This window comes from Metopolophium dirhodum, chromosome 2 (genome assembly GCF_019925205.1).
Source record: "Metopolophium dirhodum isolate CAU chromosome 2, ASM1992520v1, whole genome shotgun sequence".
NCBI lineage: Eukaryota > Metazoa > Arthropoda > Insecta > Hemiptera > Aphididae > Metopolophium > Metopolophium dirhodum.
The window spans coordinates 7670565-7688918 of NC_083561.1; the positions used below are offsets into that span (position 1 = coordinate 7670565).

At 29.2% G+C, this 18354-nt stretch overlaps 1 protein-coding gene across 3 annotated transcripts; it reads left to right on the forward strand.

Annotated features, from left to right (window-relative positions):
* The first annotated feature begins 1320 nt into the window (after nucleotides 1-1320).
* Nucleotides 1321-14143, forward strand: LOC132938481 (iron-sulfur clusters transporter ABCB7, mitochondrial). 3 transcript variants are annotated; one of them, XM_061005340.1, is made up of 12 exons: nucleotides 1321-1712; nucleotides 4809-5012; nucleotides 5083-5287; nucleotides 6046-6212; nucleotides 6601-6702; nucleotides 6759-6935; nucleotides 7296-7470; nucleotides 7572-7729; nucleotides 8740-8903; nucleotides 11234-11363; nucleotides 11614-11889; nucleotides 13223-14141. In XM_061005340.1, exons 1-12 carry the CDS (start codon nucleotides 1416-1418, stop codon nucleotides 13442-13444), a joined length of 2277 nt encoding a protein of 758 aa, XP_060861323.1. In that variant the 5' UTR covers nucleotides 1321-1415; the 3' UTR covers nucleotides 13445-14141. The 3 variants fall into 3 exon arrangements, with proteins under 3 accessions (XP_060861323.1, XP_060861325.1, XP_060861324.1); XM_061005342.1 differs by lacking the exon at nucleotides 1321-1712 and adding an exon at nucleotides 2935-3074; XM_061005341.1 differs by lacking the exon at nucleotides 1321-1712 and adding an exon at nucleotides 4451-4601 and having other exon boundaries at nucleotides 13223-14143.
* The last annotated feature ends 4211 nt before the right edge of the window (nucleotides 14144-18354 follow it).

An 18354-nucleotide genomic window follows, 5' to 3' on the forward strand; every position in this document is an offset into this window, starting at 1 on the left:
CGGGGGTGCATTGCACCGGGGCCTCAAGACCGAGGTTGTATTAGGGGCCTCAGGTTGAAGTCCTACATTTTCTAACTTTCTATAACTTTTTATTATAAAATGAACAAACTTTATTATTTTAAGATGTTACTGACAAGTGACAATCATTTATTTTGGACGGTTTGAATTTTAGATAATACTATTTATCATTGTTATTGTTTGTTTTACATATTTATTTCAGTATTCCAATTCCAAACAGATGCCATATTTTATAAATGAATTTTATAAATGTTACCTTTTTAAAAATTATTTATTTTATCTTATATAGGTAATATTAAATATTAATATATTATATAAAAATAATTCTATTTATATACTATATAATATGATAAAAATATAAATTATTAAGTGATAGCCAGAAAGCTGTGATAATAGAATAATTAAGGGGAGTTATTAAAAATTAGGAGGGGACGAATCGGGACCGGTGTTTTTAAACCACCTAGTTGTGGTGGTCTAAGAAAAAGTAAACCGGTGCTTCTTATTTTAAATCGGTTTAGTTTAGCGAATTTCTGAAAACTAAACCACTACATTTTGAGGGGAAATTTAAAGCGGTTTAGTTTAGCGAATTTTTAGATTAATTATATACAGTATGCAATATGCAATATGCATCGTATACTATTTTCGTATAATCATACTGTGACTAAGGATATTTAATATTTTTCAAATATCATTGTAATATAGTAGGTCAGTAGGAGTCTTGTATTAAATTTTCAAGCTTTTTACTCAACAAATAAAGTTTTATTGACATTCATTGACAAAAAGACTAATAAAATTAGAAACAGAAAATATTCCTAAACAGTTTAAAATAAATCAAAAATTTTATCGTGTATAGAAAATGCAAATAAAAATAACCAGTGAAAATTTCATGTAGACACGTTAATTTGTTTTAGAGTTACACCAAGAACCAAAATCGATTTTTTCAAAAACAGATTTTGTGTAAAAATTTCCATTTTTCTTTAATTTTTTTTTTTTTGGTTTTTCCCGTTGATTTTGAAAACTACTAAGAATTTTAAATTTTTACCTCAATTTACCAACTAAATTCACTTTCCCATCATCCCATCATATACGTTCCCGGAGGGGAAGGCAATTGAGGCTCCTTTATCCATAGCCGTGATTATCAATATCTCTAATATTATACTCGATATAGGTATACTTTATTTGGCCTCAATTGTTCCCCTCGAAGACCGCTGATAAGACCAATATGTCCCATCCATATTATATTCTGTGGTCCAGTCACGATTTAAGATATCTTAAATCGTTGGTCCAGTCCTGTATATTCATTCTTTATTTTTGTTCAATGTTATTATCTATGTGTATATTTTAGTCCGTGATAATAACTATGGTCCACGGGATACTACATAATATAGTAGTTTGTGATGCTAATATCACAGAATACTTATGTGATAAAGGATAATAGTTCAGCGACACCGCTGATTAAACGGATTATTCTATTGACCTATCATGTAATATTATTCGATTTTGATAAAATATCAAGTGTCAAATGTAATGACAATAGTGTCATCGTTTTTAAATATTTCAATGTGAGTGTGCGCTTTATTATTTTATACAGTTTTTCGAACCTCACGACATCCGAAGGCATGGCGATTGTCTTTGGCCTGCCAAAATTGTGTAGCCGACACGTTGCGTTCTGTTTGCTGAGAAACCATTACAAGGTGAGTCCCGACTAAAGTCTACCGATTCTCCGTACCTACCAATGGGTCGCACAGCCCGCCGCCGCAGCAAACCCACTTCTGACCGCCCTTCCACTGGCTATCAGTTTGAAGTCGTCTCGCTGACTACATGGATGAAGTCTCATGGATGGAAGCCTACCTGCCGGTTGGTGCCAGCCAGTTTTGCTGACACTGGACGAGGCCTTATGGCTGCCCAAAACATTGACGCGGGACAACCACTTGCCATTGTACCCGGTTGTTTGGTGATCACTGTTGACTCTGTGTCAATGTCACCATTTGGCAAACACTTTTCCACTGTATACAAGACACAACAAGTATTAGCCACATACCTGATGTTTGAGCGGCACAAAGGATCTGAATCATTTTGGCATAACTATATTGTCTCATTGCCCACAATCCTGTCAAATTCAGCATACTGCCCTGCTGAACATTTACCCAATGATCTTTCAAATAAAGTACAAGACCATCACAACACAATATCAACAACTTTTAATCAAATCATGTACGAAATGTCTTCCGTTGTTTGCTCACACTGTTCAGACACTTGCAGAAATATATTTACATTTGAAGTCTATAAATGGGCATGGTCAATCGTAAATACTAGAGCTGTTTATATGAGTCCAGACTGTAGCTTAAAAAATAAAATAAAATTGTCAGATGTCAACAATCTAGCACTTGCACCATATATAGATATGTTTAACCACTCTCCTTTGGCTTGTGTTCGGGCCACGGTCAATAATTTAAATGGTGCATACACTATTGTAACTGAAAAGTTATTTAAAAAACATTCTGAAGTGTTCATTAACTATGGACCACATTCCAATACTAAATTATTTTTAGAATATGGATTCATTGTTCCATCAAATCCACAAGATTCTGTTCATTTGTCAGCTAATGAAATCATTTCAAAAACAGGCAAAGGTTTAAATAAGATTCGAATGGAAAAACTTAGAACTTATGATTTATTAGAAGGTCATTATTGTACATCAGAAGGCTTATCGTGGTCAACAAAAATTTTAACATACCTATTAATTTATTCTGATCGACTTAATGATGAAGAATTGAAAAACCGGGTGTTTGCAAATTTATTTGACCAAAGTGAGGTCGAAGCTGTATCTAAAATTGGAACTATGGTCGTTGAAACAAAGCTGGAAGAAATAAAACACTGGGAATCAAAAATGTTGACCATATTAGAAAGTAATCAGGCTGAGAAGTCAACTGGTTTTGTGGTTGCTACGGAGCTGGTAAAGGAGAATCGGAGATTACTTGAAAAATGTTTGCAATCATTAAATGTTAAATAATAATCTATAAAACATAATCTGTTGGGAATAAATATATTTTAAGGTAAATTTGTTGATTTTTTTCCAATTGGTTTCTTTAATTAATAAATAATAGCCTAACTTGTTGGTCTATTTAATACAATAATATCAGTATTTAAGTGTTCATTTAATAAAATAAAATAAATCTCATAAACATAATACGTACCTAATATAACATATATCAGTATCTAGGTACCTATAAAAAGACAAAGGTTACATAACTAAACATTACTCATAAGTCATAACCAAATAATTACATTAAAAATATATGTCATTATTATAGCTGATTAATGATTATTGCATTGAACAAATACAAATTGTTCATTTGAGAATACCTATATTTTGGTACTAAGAGGGGTATAATAAATATAGGTACATTATAATATATAACTTCAATTTATATATCTTAGTCAAATTATTAATAATGATTTGTATAAAACAAACAAACTACTAAGAAGTTCATATGATATCTAAAGACAAATGAAATGTGAATTTGTATGTGTTATATGAGTGTAATTAATAAATCTAACAGTTCATTATTTTTCCTTTTTTAAATATATTTCTGTTAAGAGGACACCATACCCACATGCATTGTCTCCATCTTTTAAACGCTTAACATACCAAATTATTCGTTCTGAATAGTTCATTAAACTCTGACATGTTTAATTTTAGAGTTAATTAACCTATTATCAAATTTAGAAGTAAGTATATTAACTAGTTTTTTTTTATATTTCAATTTAAAGCTAGGTATGAGCATTTTAAAATGTGCAAACACTACTCTTTTAAAATTCAAATATAAAAAAAAACCTACATAATTAACTAGATAATATTCTTACTTCTAAATTTGATAATTAGTCAATTTATTCTAAAATTAAACATACCTAACAACGTTTAATGAATTCAGAACGTACAATTTGCTATGCTATACGTTTACACGACGGAGACAATGCATGCGGGTACGAGGTCCTCTTAAATACAATTATTTGTACACACATCTTAATATAAATATTATTGTAAGTTACAATGCTATAACATATTATAACATATGTCAAAATATAAACTAGTTCTGTGGGGATATTTTTAAATACATTTTCAGTTCTTATAGCATAAAAATATAATTAACTAACTATTTTAAATAGTTAATAAAATCAGAGACATTTTTTTTTGTTGAATACAATACATTTGTATTAAGAGGACGTTATACCCGCATGTTTTGTCTCCGTCTTACAAGTGCGTAACATAGCAAATTTTACACTCAGCAAAACACGTGTAGCTCCGTTAATTTAAAAACTAGAGTGAATTGCTTCTTATAAAGTTAAGATTATTATCTCGGCAACCTCTTGAGTTTTTAGTATATTTTAATTTTAAAGCGAGTTATGAGTATTTTAAGATATATAAAAAATTTACAATTTTAAAATACTCATAACTCGCGTTAAAATTAAAATATAATAAAAAGCCCATTATACAAATTATAATTATATGAAAATATAGAATATTTATTTTACTATAATATTAGTATAAATGATTAATCAATAAATAAAATATGTGTCACGTGAGTAAAAGCAAATGTAATATTTAAAATATATTCATAATATTTACTAAATAATAAACAATTACTGTTATATTTATCTATATAATATATAATATATTTTAGCAGTATTTTTCAATTTTTTTTAAATTTTAATATAGGTTTGTATGTCTAATATGTTCATTTTTTTCTTATATTTTTCAAAAGTATTATATTATATTATTTTTTCAGGCTATCTCTACTTATAGTATACATCAAAACAATGCCCTCTGCAATCGCCATAAGAAGCTGCGAATTCCAAACAAACTGGCAACACTTCCAACATGTTATCATATTGGTGGGGCTCATGTTAAAGAGAACTTGTCCGTATTAGAACCCAATAATATTACAGGGAAAGATATGATCTTGGGTATGATGCAGTACATTTGGCCAAAGGTTGGTTTTCATGTTAATTAATAGTTTATGAAAGTTCCTATATCAGTTACAAAATTAAATGAATATAAAGGATGATGTAACTATTCGAAAACGAGTTACATTGGCCCTCGGACTATTGGCTGCCGCCAAAATGTTGAACGTATCTGTCCCATTCATGCTCAAATATGCCATGGATGATCTCAACGAAAAACTTGGTTCTACCGGGGATGCATTGTTAACTATGGATTCAGCACCTGAAACTGTATTAACTGTTGCGGCGACACTGTTGATATCGTGTGAGTAAGTTTGAAGTAATAAGATCAGAAGTAGTACTCAAATAGCAGCCATAATTATCATTTTCATTTAAATGTACATGTAATGATTGTTTTTTTTTTTATATACAATTAACATATATAAGTCCAATATACAATTAAATCATAAAATTAATACATAAATCATAATAATTTGTTAATTTTCTGTTATATAATTTAAGTTTAGAGCAGTTATATATAGTTTTCATAACTTATCTATTATAAATTACAATTTAATAATATAAAAAAGCGGGTAAGTGCAGCGGGATGGAATAGGTCAGCGGTGGTGGAAGTTTGTCCATTGTCCCTTCGGTCTTCAGACAGGATAGTGTATTATTACAGTATTTGATTTCATTGCAATGATTACATTCGATAAAAAAACAATTCTGAACGGACGAAAGAAAATGTATTAACAAGTAACTGTTATAATAATATACCTAGTGGAACTTGGTAATTTTAAATTTTATTTGTTTCTATGGTGATATAAAAAGCGTTGGAAAAAAAATAGGTAAGAAAAATAAATTTTGGTGGTTTTTCTGTGACGTTAAAAACTATTGAGAAAATCGAAAAATTACCTCTTCAAAGTACCATCTTGGTCCAATTTGGTAAAGGTTAAGATACTTTATGTTGAAATCGAAGCACTCTTTCTAGTAGAAATGTTGTTTACAGGATAAAAAAAAAATAACAAAAATCATTGTAAAACCACTAAAATACAACTTTACAGTGATCTGTCACAATTTCAGATGGTGTTTGTAGAACTGCTGCTGCTGGTATGAATGAACTACGTAATGCTGTATTTGCTAGTGTGGCTCAACAATCCATTAGAAAAATTGCCAGAAATGTTTTTTTACATCTTCACAGTTTAGATCTAAGTTTCCATTTATCTAGACAAACTGGTGCATTATCTAAGGTTTGGTTACATACTTCTTATAGAACTTGATCAAGTGGGCATAATAATAACTATTTTTAAAGGGTTACTTTTTTTCATTGTAAAATTAGTTAAAATTAAAATATTAAAATATTTTATGCAGTATTTAATAGTATATTTTAGTATTATTATTTATTTTCACTTTTAATGTTCATTTTTGTTTTAAAAAGTTAATGTAGTATTTTTTAAAGTGTGACATCTGTGAGATGTATCCAAAAGTGTATTACTATTTTGGCTTCAATTATATGTGAAATATTTTGAAATAACCTAAACATCTAAACATCTATTAATAGTGATTATATCAATTAGATTTTATAATACACTTATTATATTATAAGTTATTTTAAATTATTTATTTATGGTTGTCTAGGTAATAGATCGTGGAAGCCGGGGAATAAACTTTGTACTTACTGCTATGGTATTTAATATTGTACCAACTGTATTTGAATTGACACTAGTTAGCACTATTTTGGTAAGTTTTTGTAACTATAAACTTGAACACATTTTTAGTTATTCAGTATTGTTTAGGGATTAAATTGTGGTTATCAATTTGCTGCATTATCCTTTGGCTGTGTCTCTATTTATACAGCTTATACTTTATTAATAACCCAGTGGAGGACAAAATTCCGAATTTTTATGAATCAAGCCGAAAACGAAGCTGGAAATAAAGCTATGGACTCGTTAATAAATTATGAAACTGTTAAGGTATTTTTGTATGTGATAAAATTATTAATTATTCTAACTAATTAAGGACAAACTATAAATTACTTTCAGATAATAATTTGTACTATGTACCAATATTGCATCCAGTATTTTTTTTTATTTTTTTTTTGGTAGTGTAATTATAATAAATATTATAATTAACAACTAATAATTACTAGAGATAATATATTCATTTCATTTTAATTTCCACATAAAGTTTATCTAACTTTAAATTTGTTTAATACTAAGGTTCAGTATAGTAAAATTGTAATTTTATCCCTATGTTCTACCTTTTACCCTCTTTAATTTGTTTCAGCCTTAGTAACTAAAAACATTAAATAATTTTTTTTTCTTGGATTTTAGTATTTCAATAACGAATTGTACGAGGCCAACAGATACGACCGTGTCTTACAAAAATTTGAGATGGCTTCGCTTAAAACTAGCTCAAGTCTGGCACTTTTGAATTTTGGTCAAAATGCCATTTTTAGCATAACAATGAGCGCAGCAATGATATTAGCCGCAAAACAAATAGTTGAAGGTAATATAACTGGATTATATTTTTATTGACTGGTTTTATTTTATGTATAATCAAACAATAATACATCAAGCAACCAGATTTAAATGTAAATAATCCATTAGGTAACATGACAATTGGTGATCTGGCAATGGTGAATGGTCTCCTTTTCCAGCTAGCCATGCCACTCGGATTCCTGGGATCTGTTTACCGTGAAGTACGACAGGCGTTGCTCGACATGCAGTCCATGTTTGCGATAATGGCATGTGACCCGTCTGTTAAAGTATGCATCTGCCATCTATACAAAATTGTTGTGCTTTTAAAAAGATAAAACTTACATAGTTTCAAATACTTAACACTAAATTTTTAATAAATAAATCACATTTTTACAATTTCTTATGTTGTAATTGTATAAGCTAAAGCATAATACTATTTTAAAAATGTTTATTTAAACTCAAATATGGAATTTTGAATGATAAGTTTTTTTTTTTATTAATGAGCATTTAACAATTAGACAGTTTTTATTTTGGTAGTTAATAGTTGGAACAAAGATAGAGGATGATCTATTGACACTTCAGTCCCTTATACCATAATTTAAATATTTAAAAAAAAAAATTACTAATATTTGATATTTTTTTCAGACATTTTCAATAAAATGGTCTGCTTAAGATTACATTAATAAATGTATAGATTGTTTTGAAATAATAACCTAAAATAAATTATTAACATTTTTATTAAAAACACAAAAATATTTGAACAATCTAGTTTTCACTGTAAAATAATCAGTGCAGCATTGTAGTCAGTATATTATTTATATATTTATCACTTCTGAATAACTAATTGGTGTGCGAAATCACATATTACTACTGGATTTTCAGTAATGACAAATCTTGAACTCTAAGGTCTCCAGTGCAAAAGAACATTTTGGGGTCTCTTAAAAAAAAACCACCATTCAGATATTTACTTATTTAAAAAAAACATTTATTTTATTATTAATTGCAATATATAACATTTTATATAAATGTTAGCTGTCTAAAATGTGAATAATCCATATAATATTACTTTAGTAATATTCATATTTACTATATTCCATTATCTAGTCATCTGCACGCAGTACTATGCTATTATGATTACTAATTAAGTATGCCATTGCCCCTACTATTTCAAAACTATATTATGACCCCAGTGCAATGCACAATTTGACCGGTAGTTTATCTGGCAGTCGTCACTGCATTCAACTATTCACGTATATAAGTTTTGTTTCTTATTTTTTTTTTTATGTCAATCTACCAGAACCGAACGGATGCCGTCCCGTTGTCTATCAGTAAAGAAAACGCTTCCATCGAATTCCGAAACGTCAACTTTGCATATCAGAATGGCAAACCTATTTTGAATGACCTGTCCTTTGTCGTTCCACCCGGAAAGAAAGTCGCAATCGTTGGAGGTTCCGGTAGTGGGTGAGCAAATCTGACAAATTCCGTCAGAAGTCTTGTCTGTACTTCACAACGTGGGCGTCTTCATAAAATATACTATTACATGGTTTCTAAATTGTACTAGAGTATAAAAACAAAACTTAGTTTTTCGTACTCATCCTTAAATAAGGACGTTGGTACTCTACTTGATTTTAGATTTTGAGCGGAGCGATGATTATTGATGTACAATGATGTGTTTTTTTAATTTTTTTATTTTAATTTTTCTGTCATCATCTTTTAGGACAGTAAAAATGCTTAAACTTTCTTCAACAGTATCTTTTCTGATAGGATAGTGAATCTAATTGGTTCTTAGGGGGCAAAAGTAAAAAAAACTCCTAATAATTTTTCAAAAGCGAAAGAAAACACAAAATAAAAATTAAGGAAAAACAAGATTTTTTACGCAAAATCGATTTTAGTTTTTGGTGTCACTCTAAAACAAATGACCGAAGATTCATGAAATTTTCACTGGTTGTTTATATTAGCATTTTCTAAACAAATAAAATATTCAAAAAATTTTGATTTGTTTTAAAGTGTTTACAAACATTTTAAGTTTCAAATTTTTTTATTTTATTTTCTATAAATGTCTATAAAATTGTATTCGTTGAGTCAAAAAGCTTGAAAATTTAATACAAAACTCTTAATACGTTTCTGCAATAGGAGTTGAAAAAAATTTCAAATACAGTCACAATTTTTTCTTTAAGTATTTAAAGTTTGAATCTTGACAAAATACGTAAAATTACGAAAATGTGCAAATTATTTTATGTTGGAAATTCATAAAAATTTTCTTTTGAATCTAAGATTTTAAATGTAACACAAAATTCTTCATAACATTTTCTCCCTTTATCAAAAAAAAAAAAAATGTCTAGAAGAAAGTAAAATAAATTTTTTCCAAGCGTTTGAAGTTAGGTTTTTACAACATTGGATATTCACTCGATTTTTCATGTAGCGATTTTCTTATTTTGTTGTAATTCAAAAATGTAAAACTGTAGAAACATGAATATTTCACTGAATGTTTATATTTTCATTTTTTATACACCAAAAAGTTTTGAAAATTTTTTGATTCGTTTTGAGCTGTTGACGAACATTTTTACATTTTTTTAGGTTTTTTTTCTATGAATGTCAATAATATGTTTTTTGTAAGGTATAAATGCTTGGAAAATTACTAATAGTAGTTAAAAAATATAAAAATTCATAGGCACAAATTTATTTTATAAGCATTTAAAGTTCGATTTTTGACAACATTTATTAATTTTTAAATTTTAAAATGATTTTGTAGTTATTAATTTATAAAATGTTCAACTTTTATTGCTAAGGATCAAAAATTTAAAACAAGGTTAGTAGTAAGTAGGTTATTCTGTAACCAAAATATCTAAAAAATATTTATTTATAAATTATAGTTATTTTGTGTTCAAGTTTGGACGAAATTACATATTAAATAACCAAGAATAACGATTTTAGTTATTTTGTTGTATAATTTTAATAATAATAATTTAATTTACTGGCTACCGTATTAATAATTAGTAATAACTTTAGGTATAAACATAATATAAAATATCCACACTGACAAACCGTCGCCGCTCAGAATCGTTTTTTGTATACAGTGATAATAATAATATTATTATAATATTGAATTCAAATTTAATACCATCTATTTTATACAGAGACCCATTTGTAGCCTACTGTACAGCAGAACTACATCCACTTGCCCGCCTTTTTTGTTATTTAATCTATTTTCACCAAAATTGTGTTGTTTGAAAAATAATATTTTGAACAATGTCATACAGTTAAAAATTAAAATATTCCCAATTGGAAAAATGCCACTTAGGGCCTATGAACGTTCATGAAATATTATGCGGCCCAGAAATGTGCAAACAGTCTACTTCAATAACAAATTTATTATAATACCTAAGTAAATAAATAAATATATTATAATCAGTCCTGTGAATTTTAATATAATATATAAAAAAAATGTTAAATACGTATTAAAAATTAAAAGTGAACAAAATATGTGAACACGTGCATTTTAAATTCTTAAAGTGCAAAATTTCCTGTTAACAGAAATAAGAATACATCTAAATATCTAATAATACATTTAATAAAAATTTAAGATTAATTTGCATACTGTGCCGCGTATATATTTATAATTTATTACATTTTGCAATATTACTTTAAGATTAACGATACAAATATTAATTTTTTTATATACGTGTGATAATAATATATACATAGTAATATAGCATTTTATCATGTTATTATGTTATTAAAACTTAACAATAATAATAAATATTTAACGGTGCAATATATGGACTTTTTAGTAAATCCACAATAATCAGATTGCTGTTCAGATTTTTCGAACCGTCGTCGGGGGAGATACTCATCGGAGGCAAGAACATCAAGGACGTTGATATGGATAGTCTTCGGAAGTGCATGGCAGTAGTTCCTCAGGTATAGTTAATTATTGCAATATATAACATCCTATACGGGCATATATAACGTGGATTAGGTAAAGATCAGTATAGTGTCTTTTTAAATAAGCTTATTTTTACATATTTTTATGTTGCGGTATTTATTTAATATACAACTTAAATTTACTTAATTTGTGTATCAGGGTGGGTATGTACCTAGTAGAAAATTATGCAGATTATCTCTAGGGTGAGAAATTATATTAATATTCTTTTGTTTTATCTGCATATAGGATTCGGTTTTATTCCACGACACGATCATGTATAACCTCCACTATGGTGACATGAGCAAGTCCGAATCTGAAGTCATCGAGGCGGCCAAACTTGCGGAACTTCATAACTCTGTGTTAAAGCTACCAAACGGATATTCGACGCAAGTGGGTGAACGGGGCCTAATGATATCTGGCGGTGAAAAGCAACGGGTGTCCATTGCCAGGGCCATACTTAAGGACAGTCCGATTTTAATATTCGACGAGGCCACGTCGTCTTTAGACTCGATCACCGAACAGGTATGGTGTATAGTGTTGCTAGTGTATACTGTAAACAACAAAGCATGTAAGCTGGCCGCCGGGTTAAAGATTTTTAATACAATTATTATCTATATAGGTAATCGTATCATTAAGCCGCACTTATTATAAATCTTTAACAATATTATATAGGTAATAAGTGGGTATAGAGATTTTTTTTTACTCTGAGTCCACTGTTCTATTCTGTCAAATGTCGGACACAGCGGAATGTGGTGAATACCCGAATTTAATATTGTAAACGAGATTCCATCAATAGTATCTATATCCAAATAGCAATCATATTCAGTACTTTTATACGTATTCCTAATCATATATTATAATTTATTCTAACGTACAGTTGAAATAGATTTTGTATATTTTAGAAATCAGTAAATTTCCGTACGTTTTGTCAATCTGAAAGTTACGTTTTATTCAGTCACATTTATAATTTTTTTATTACAATAGTTGATTAATTACGATATTTTGATAAATTTTGTCAAATTTTAACTTTAAATGCTTATAAAAAAATTGAGTTTATGTATTTTTAATATTTTTCAACTGCTATTGTAACAATATGTTAGGAGCTTGTTTGTATTGACGCTATTTAACGCCTTTTCACGCTTTTTGACCCTACAAATAAAATTTTATTGATATTTATAGGAAAAAAAACTTAAAAGAATTGAAAACTGAAAATGTCCGTAAACAGCTCAAAACAAGTCAAAATAATTTTTAAAATGTTATGGTGTGTGTGTAGAAAATGCTATTATATATTATAAACATTTAGTCAAAATGTCAATATATCTACGGTTATTTGTTTGAGAGTTACACCAAAATCCAAAATCGATTTTTTCGTAAAAATTCCTGTTTTTATTTTATTTTTCTCGGTGCTTTTGAAACTACTAGAAAACTTATACTTTTGACCCCCCCCCCCCCCCCAAAAGTACCAAGTAGATTCACTTTCCTATTAGAAAAGGTGCTGTTGAAGAAAATCTAAGTATTTTTATTGTCCTAAAAAGTGATGACAGACACAAATTAATAAATTAAGAAAAAACACACATCATCATTGTAAAACCAATACATTCATCACTCCGCTCAGAATCTAAAATAGTCATGCGACCAGTATACCTTTCAAAAAAGTATTAATAAAAATCATGTAAAATAGAATAAACTATATCGATTAAAATCGGATAGGTATACTTATTATTGGGCCAGGGCTTTGATTTTCTGTGGCTTTTTCGTTTTTATTTGTGGTTTCGTCTCGTTTATAGTTATTATACATCAATCGATCATAATTTATATTACATCTTATCGTTAATACAATGTTTCTTATCAATAGAACATACTGAAGGCATTGCGGCGAGCTACTAAGGATAAGACGAGCGTGTGCATCGCCCATCGGCTGTCGACCATCAAAGATGCGGACGACATATTGATATTGCGCAACGGGAAAGTCGCTGAACGAGGCAGTCACCAGTGGCTAATGGAGAACGGCGCGTCCGAGTATTCCGAGATGTGGAACATTCAACAAGACACGGCCTCAGCGAAGGGGGGCCCATAAGCCCACGTGATCATCCGAATAATATTATTATTATTATTAATATTCGTTTCATTTTTAGGTCACGTGGTATTTACGTCGAAAAACATTTTTTTTTGCGATTGTTCTACACCGATTTAAATACAAATTATTATTATTACTTTAATGTCCACGTTAAAGAGTTAATATTGCAAGCTATTTCTAGATATATAATATTATTATATGTGTATGCGTCAGCAAATGTCGTAAGTGATGGCATTTTTCGATATTAATGAAAATAATTTGTAGATAGGTGCCTGTTGTTACTTGTTATATATAGCTATAGGTAACTTATATAGGTAGGAGAATAACATTATAATAATATAATCGTACCCGCTGTACTATTGTACTTTATTTGTTTTCTTAATAAATTTAATTGTTTTTTTTTTTCAAAATTCTGTTGGTTTTGTTTGAAAATTGAAAACAACTGCAAGAGCGTAGCTAAGGGCATAGGCGCACTTGGGTGTGAATGTAGGGGGTGCTGGAATAATTTATGGTACACAGATCCGTGGGGTCTTTGTCCCCTCCCCTCACTTATCTTATAATACAAAATTGTATAAATGTTAATATAATCGATATTCTCTTTATTTATATAAATTATTAGGCAACTATACTGTACATAATATATTGTATATTCAAAATATTTAAAAATAATTATATTATAAAATGTTATTACATGGGAACTGGGGATACTTATTTGAAGCCTGGGGGGTGCTACACACTCCTTAGCACCCCCCCCCCCCCCCACACTATGTGTGCCTTTAGCCTATGGCTAGGGGAGATGTTGTATAAGTGTAATAATGACCTATTGACCTCTATAGACCATGTTTATTTATTAAAGTTATACCTGCAATAAAATGTTAAATGGTGAACAATATATTATAAGTTATATAAGAACTTATGACCAATATTAATATAAATATTATTGTAAATGATATTCAAAATGGTATCCCCCACAAGGATCAGTAATCTATCTATATCTATAAAACACAAAAATTGTTTCTACCTACCTGCTACCTAGGTATGTCCTTTATGTATTATTGTATTCCTAAACTGTTATCCGATTGCGATTAAATTTGATACAGAGATAGAATTAGACGTTGGGGAAGAAGATCGGCTACATTTTGTCACGAAAAAAGGTGAATAAGAGGTCCACCCGTGGAGGTTCTCAAACAGGGATTTTGAAATTTACGATATGGAAATTGTTGTTTATAAATGATTGCTAATGGTTTTAATAATAAATTATTATAATTATTATTAATGCGATAAGCCTGTGTATTTTAGTACAGAATGTATCGAGTTCGAACCACGGTTTTAGTGAGGTAATTGTTTGTATTTTTTAATATGTACTTAAAAAGTTAAATTCTACAATTACATATGCACCACGCATGGTCCGCGATCTTTTCAGGTAAATCGCCTACCTGATAAAATACTGCTCGCATAATCACAAGCGAATCTCACAGACAATGCCGGTGGAGATGGCTATAAATTAAAATATAATATCATTTACACTTAAAAAGAATTTGTTTCCAGAGCGTGTAGCGTATTATACACCCAAAAAGAGTTGAACAATCACAATTTTTTCAAGCCTTCAAGACAACGCTGGGTAATTCAGCTATATAGATATATAATGCAACCTAGCAATAGCAAAGCATTGCCGGGTCAGCTCTTAACTAATAATTAATAAATAACAAGTGTCACAATGTTCTTAATAACAACAAACGGTATATGTACTCAGGTAGGTACTCTTCAAATCTGGTCCAATGAAACTGGCTTTAAATTTTCCCCTACCAAAAGCCACGTATCGTTTTTAATTACAAACCCGAAATAAATCAACACCTATACCTAAATAATACATCAATCCTTATAGTAAAACCATAAAAATACTAGGAATAATTTTCAATGACTATCTCAAATAGAAATGTAATTTAAAATAATTAAAAATCTCCTGCAGAAATATAATTAATGTAAGTAATTTAAGTTCTATTCCACCGGCCACCACACATGACAAATGGGGAGTGAATCAAGTCACTACTATAAGTATTACTATTACTAACTGTGGCGTTCCCAGGAATTTTCTATGGGGTGGGTTCTGAAAATTTACTAGAAAGTAGAATTCAATAGTGGGGAGCTCTGCCCCCCACACCCCCCGTAGTCATAATATTTACAAATGTTGTGTTATTATGTATTTATGTATTTTACCATTTTAGTAGACAGTATCTAGTGAGCTGTATTTGGTATATCATATGAATATCAAAAGTAAAATAATGCAACCAAAAACTAAGCTTTTCAACATTCATACTTTAATAATCATTATAAAACCATAATAATTTACCAAACATTTCAAAACACAATACTTTCAAGTTTCAGTCCATGATCTGTATCCATTCTCTTTACCGTTTTACACTACTAACTACTTCTGACTTCTGTAACTGGTCAATTTATAGGATATTGTGCATTACCAACAAGAGTAAATCCTTTTCTTTTTAAAATTAATTTTGTATTAATCTGTACATTTTTTATTTGTATATTTATTATCCAAATAATATTTATAATAAATTTTATCGTGTATAGAAAATGATAATATAAACAACCAGTGAAAATTTCAATAATCTACGGTCATTTGTTTTAGAGGTAGGTACACCAAAAACCAAAATCGATTTTGTCAAAAACCTATTTAGCGTAAAAATTCCCGGTTTTCCTTATTTTTTTTTTTTTTTTCTCGGCGGTTTTCTACACTAATGGGAGTATGGGATTTAACCTAATGAACCAACTAGATTCACTTTGCCATCGAACAAGATACTGAAGTTGAAAATCGAAGGATTATTTCGACTACTTATCGTGTACACACAATACACAAAAATAAAAAAAAAACACATCATTGTAAAATCAATACATTCATTTATTTTTATTTATTATATTAATTTTAATCACATAATCAATAATCGTGATATTGTTGGTAAAAAAATATTATATTGTAATACGCATACGAAATAGTGACAAAAGAATACGGCCGATGGGTACGCCACTGAATTTATTAACTATTAACTATAATTACAAATACAAATCAAATTCTATTCAAAATCAAATATGGTTCACACATATACAATACAGCTAAACTCAACATCTCAAGATATTGGGCCAAATTGACAAAAAATATTGCCAGCATTTTAAATTACGTCGGAGAAATACCCCTTCAACTCCAAAGACCCTAAGACACACTAACATATATCATCACAAGGAAAAACCCAACCATTGCCTTGTCATTGGCACCCATATTAAACATACACAATTACAAATTTTCCTCCTTAGGGCACTTACTCCATTTGACCCCCCCCCCCCCTTGGCACGGCTCTGAACTCAACTAACCTAGGAACCACAAAATACATCAATACATCGCCAATTTTCATCAGAGAGTCACATATATTTTCAATTTTTTGGATAGTTTTTGGCTGATGTCAAATTATAATTTTAAAAAAATTATTTGACATTAGGAAGTAGAAAAAATGTTTGAACTTCTATTTCGAGGGTGGTTACCTACTTGTAGCAAATTGAATCTAAAGTTGAAAATCTAGGGTTCAAATAAAAGAATGTTCCATTACATTTTAAAAGAAAGAGAGAAAACAATAAAACAGTTTGCGAAACCAATTTTTGACAAATTCTATTTTAGATTCTGAGTGGAACGATGAATGTATTGATTTTACAATGATGTGTTGTTTTTTTTTCTTATGTCTGTACACAATAAGTAGTCAAAAACATTCTTCGATTTTCAACATCCATATCTTGTTCGATGTACGATGGGAAAGTGAATATTGTTGGTGCATTTTCCCAAAATTTAAAATTCCCTATAGTTTTTAAAAGCAATGGGAAAAACAACACAAAAATTAAGGAAAAACGGGAATTTTTACGCAAAAAAATGGTTTACTACAAAATCGATTTTGGTTTTTGGTGTAAATCTAAAACAAATGAACGTATATACGCAATTTTCACTGGTTGTTTATATTTTCATTTGCTATACACTATAAAATTTTGAAAATACTTTGACTCTTTTTGAGCTGTTTACGGACATTATCAGTTTTAATTTTTTTAATTTTTTTTTTCTATGGATATCAATAACATTTTATTTGTACGGTAAAAAAGCGTGAAAATTTAATGCAAGGCTCCTGATATATTGTTACAATAGCAGTTAAAAATATACAAAATACATAGTCACAATTTTTTTTATAAGGGTTGAAAGTTTGAATTTGACAAAATACTGCATTATGTTTACATTTTAGCATCATTTAATATTTTAAAACATTACAGTTCGGTTCATTTTCAGAAAAAGCCTCCTCAAAATGAAAACCAAGTTATTATCATGTTAAAACAATATTCAGTCACTGATTTAGTTATTTAAGTTTTTAGCTACATCAACCATCACCATTCAGTAATAATTTATTGGAAATAATACATTTTTATTTTGTAAATTTATGTATATTATTTGGTTTTGGTTAATGGTTAGCACAATATTTTTTTTTAATACTGTAGGTATTATAGTAATAAATTAAGAAAAAATATTAATAATTGCAATAATTGCTTTATTTTCAATGCCAATATCATTTTTACATGATACTTATATCATCCTATACATATAATAATATAGTATAGGTACTTAAATAGCTAACTAGATGAAATTGTATTTATTTATTTTTTTATTTATTGAACATACTATCCGCGGCATCTGTGGCCATTGGACGTAACTTTACATTTTATAATACTCATGCATTACGTATAATACTAAAAATTGAAGGAACATATTATAGGTATTAATATAATAGGGGGACGGAGTGGCCGAGCGGACTAAGGCGTCGGCTGTGACGCAGTCGACCCGAGTTCGATTCCTAGGCCATGGACGG

What these genes read in the sequence shown, in the direction of transcription:
- LOC132938481 (XM_061005340.1), top strand. Translation starts at nt 1,416, where the DNA reads ATGCTAATATCACAGAATACTTATGTGATAAAGGATAATAGTTCAGCG. An exon ending in TGCTGAGAAACCATTACAAG is followed by an intron (nt 1,713 to 4,808) that starts GTGAGTCCCGAC and finishes TTATTTTTTCAG; the next exon opens with GCTATCTCTACTTATAGTAT. An exon ending in GTTGGAGGTTCCGGTAGTGG is followed by an intron (nt 8,904 to 11,233) that starts GTGAGCAAATCT and finishes TGGACTTTTTAG; the next exon opens with TAAATCCACAATAATCAGAT.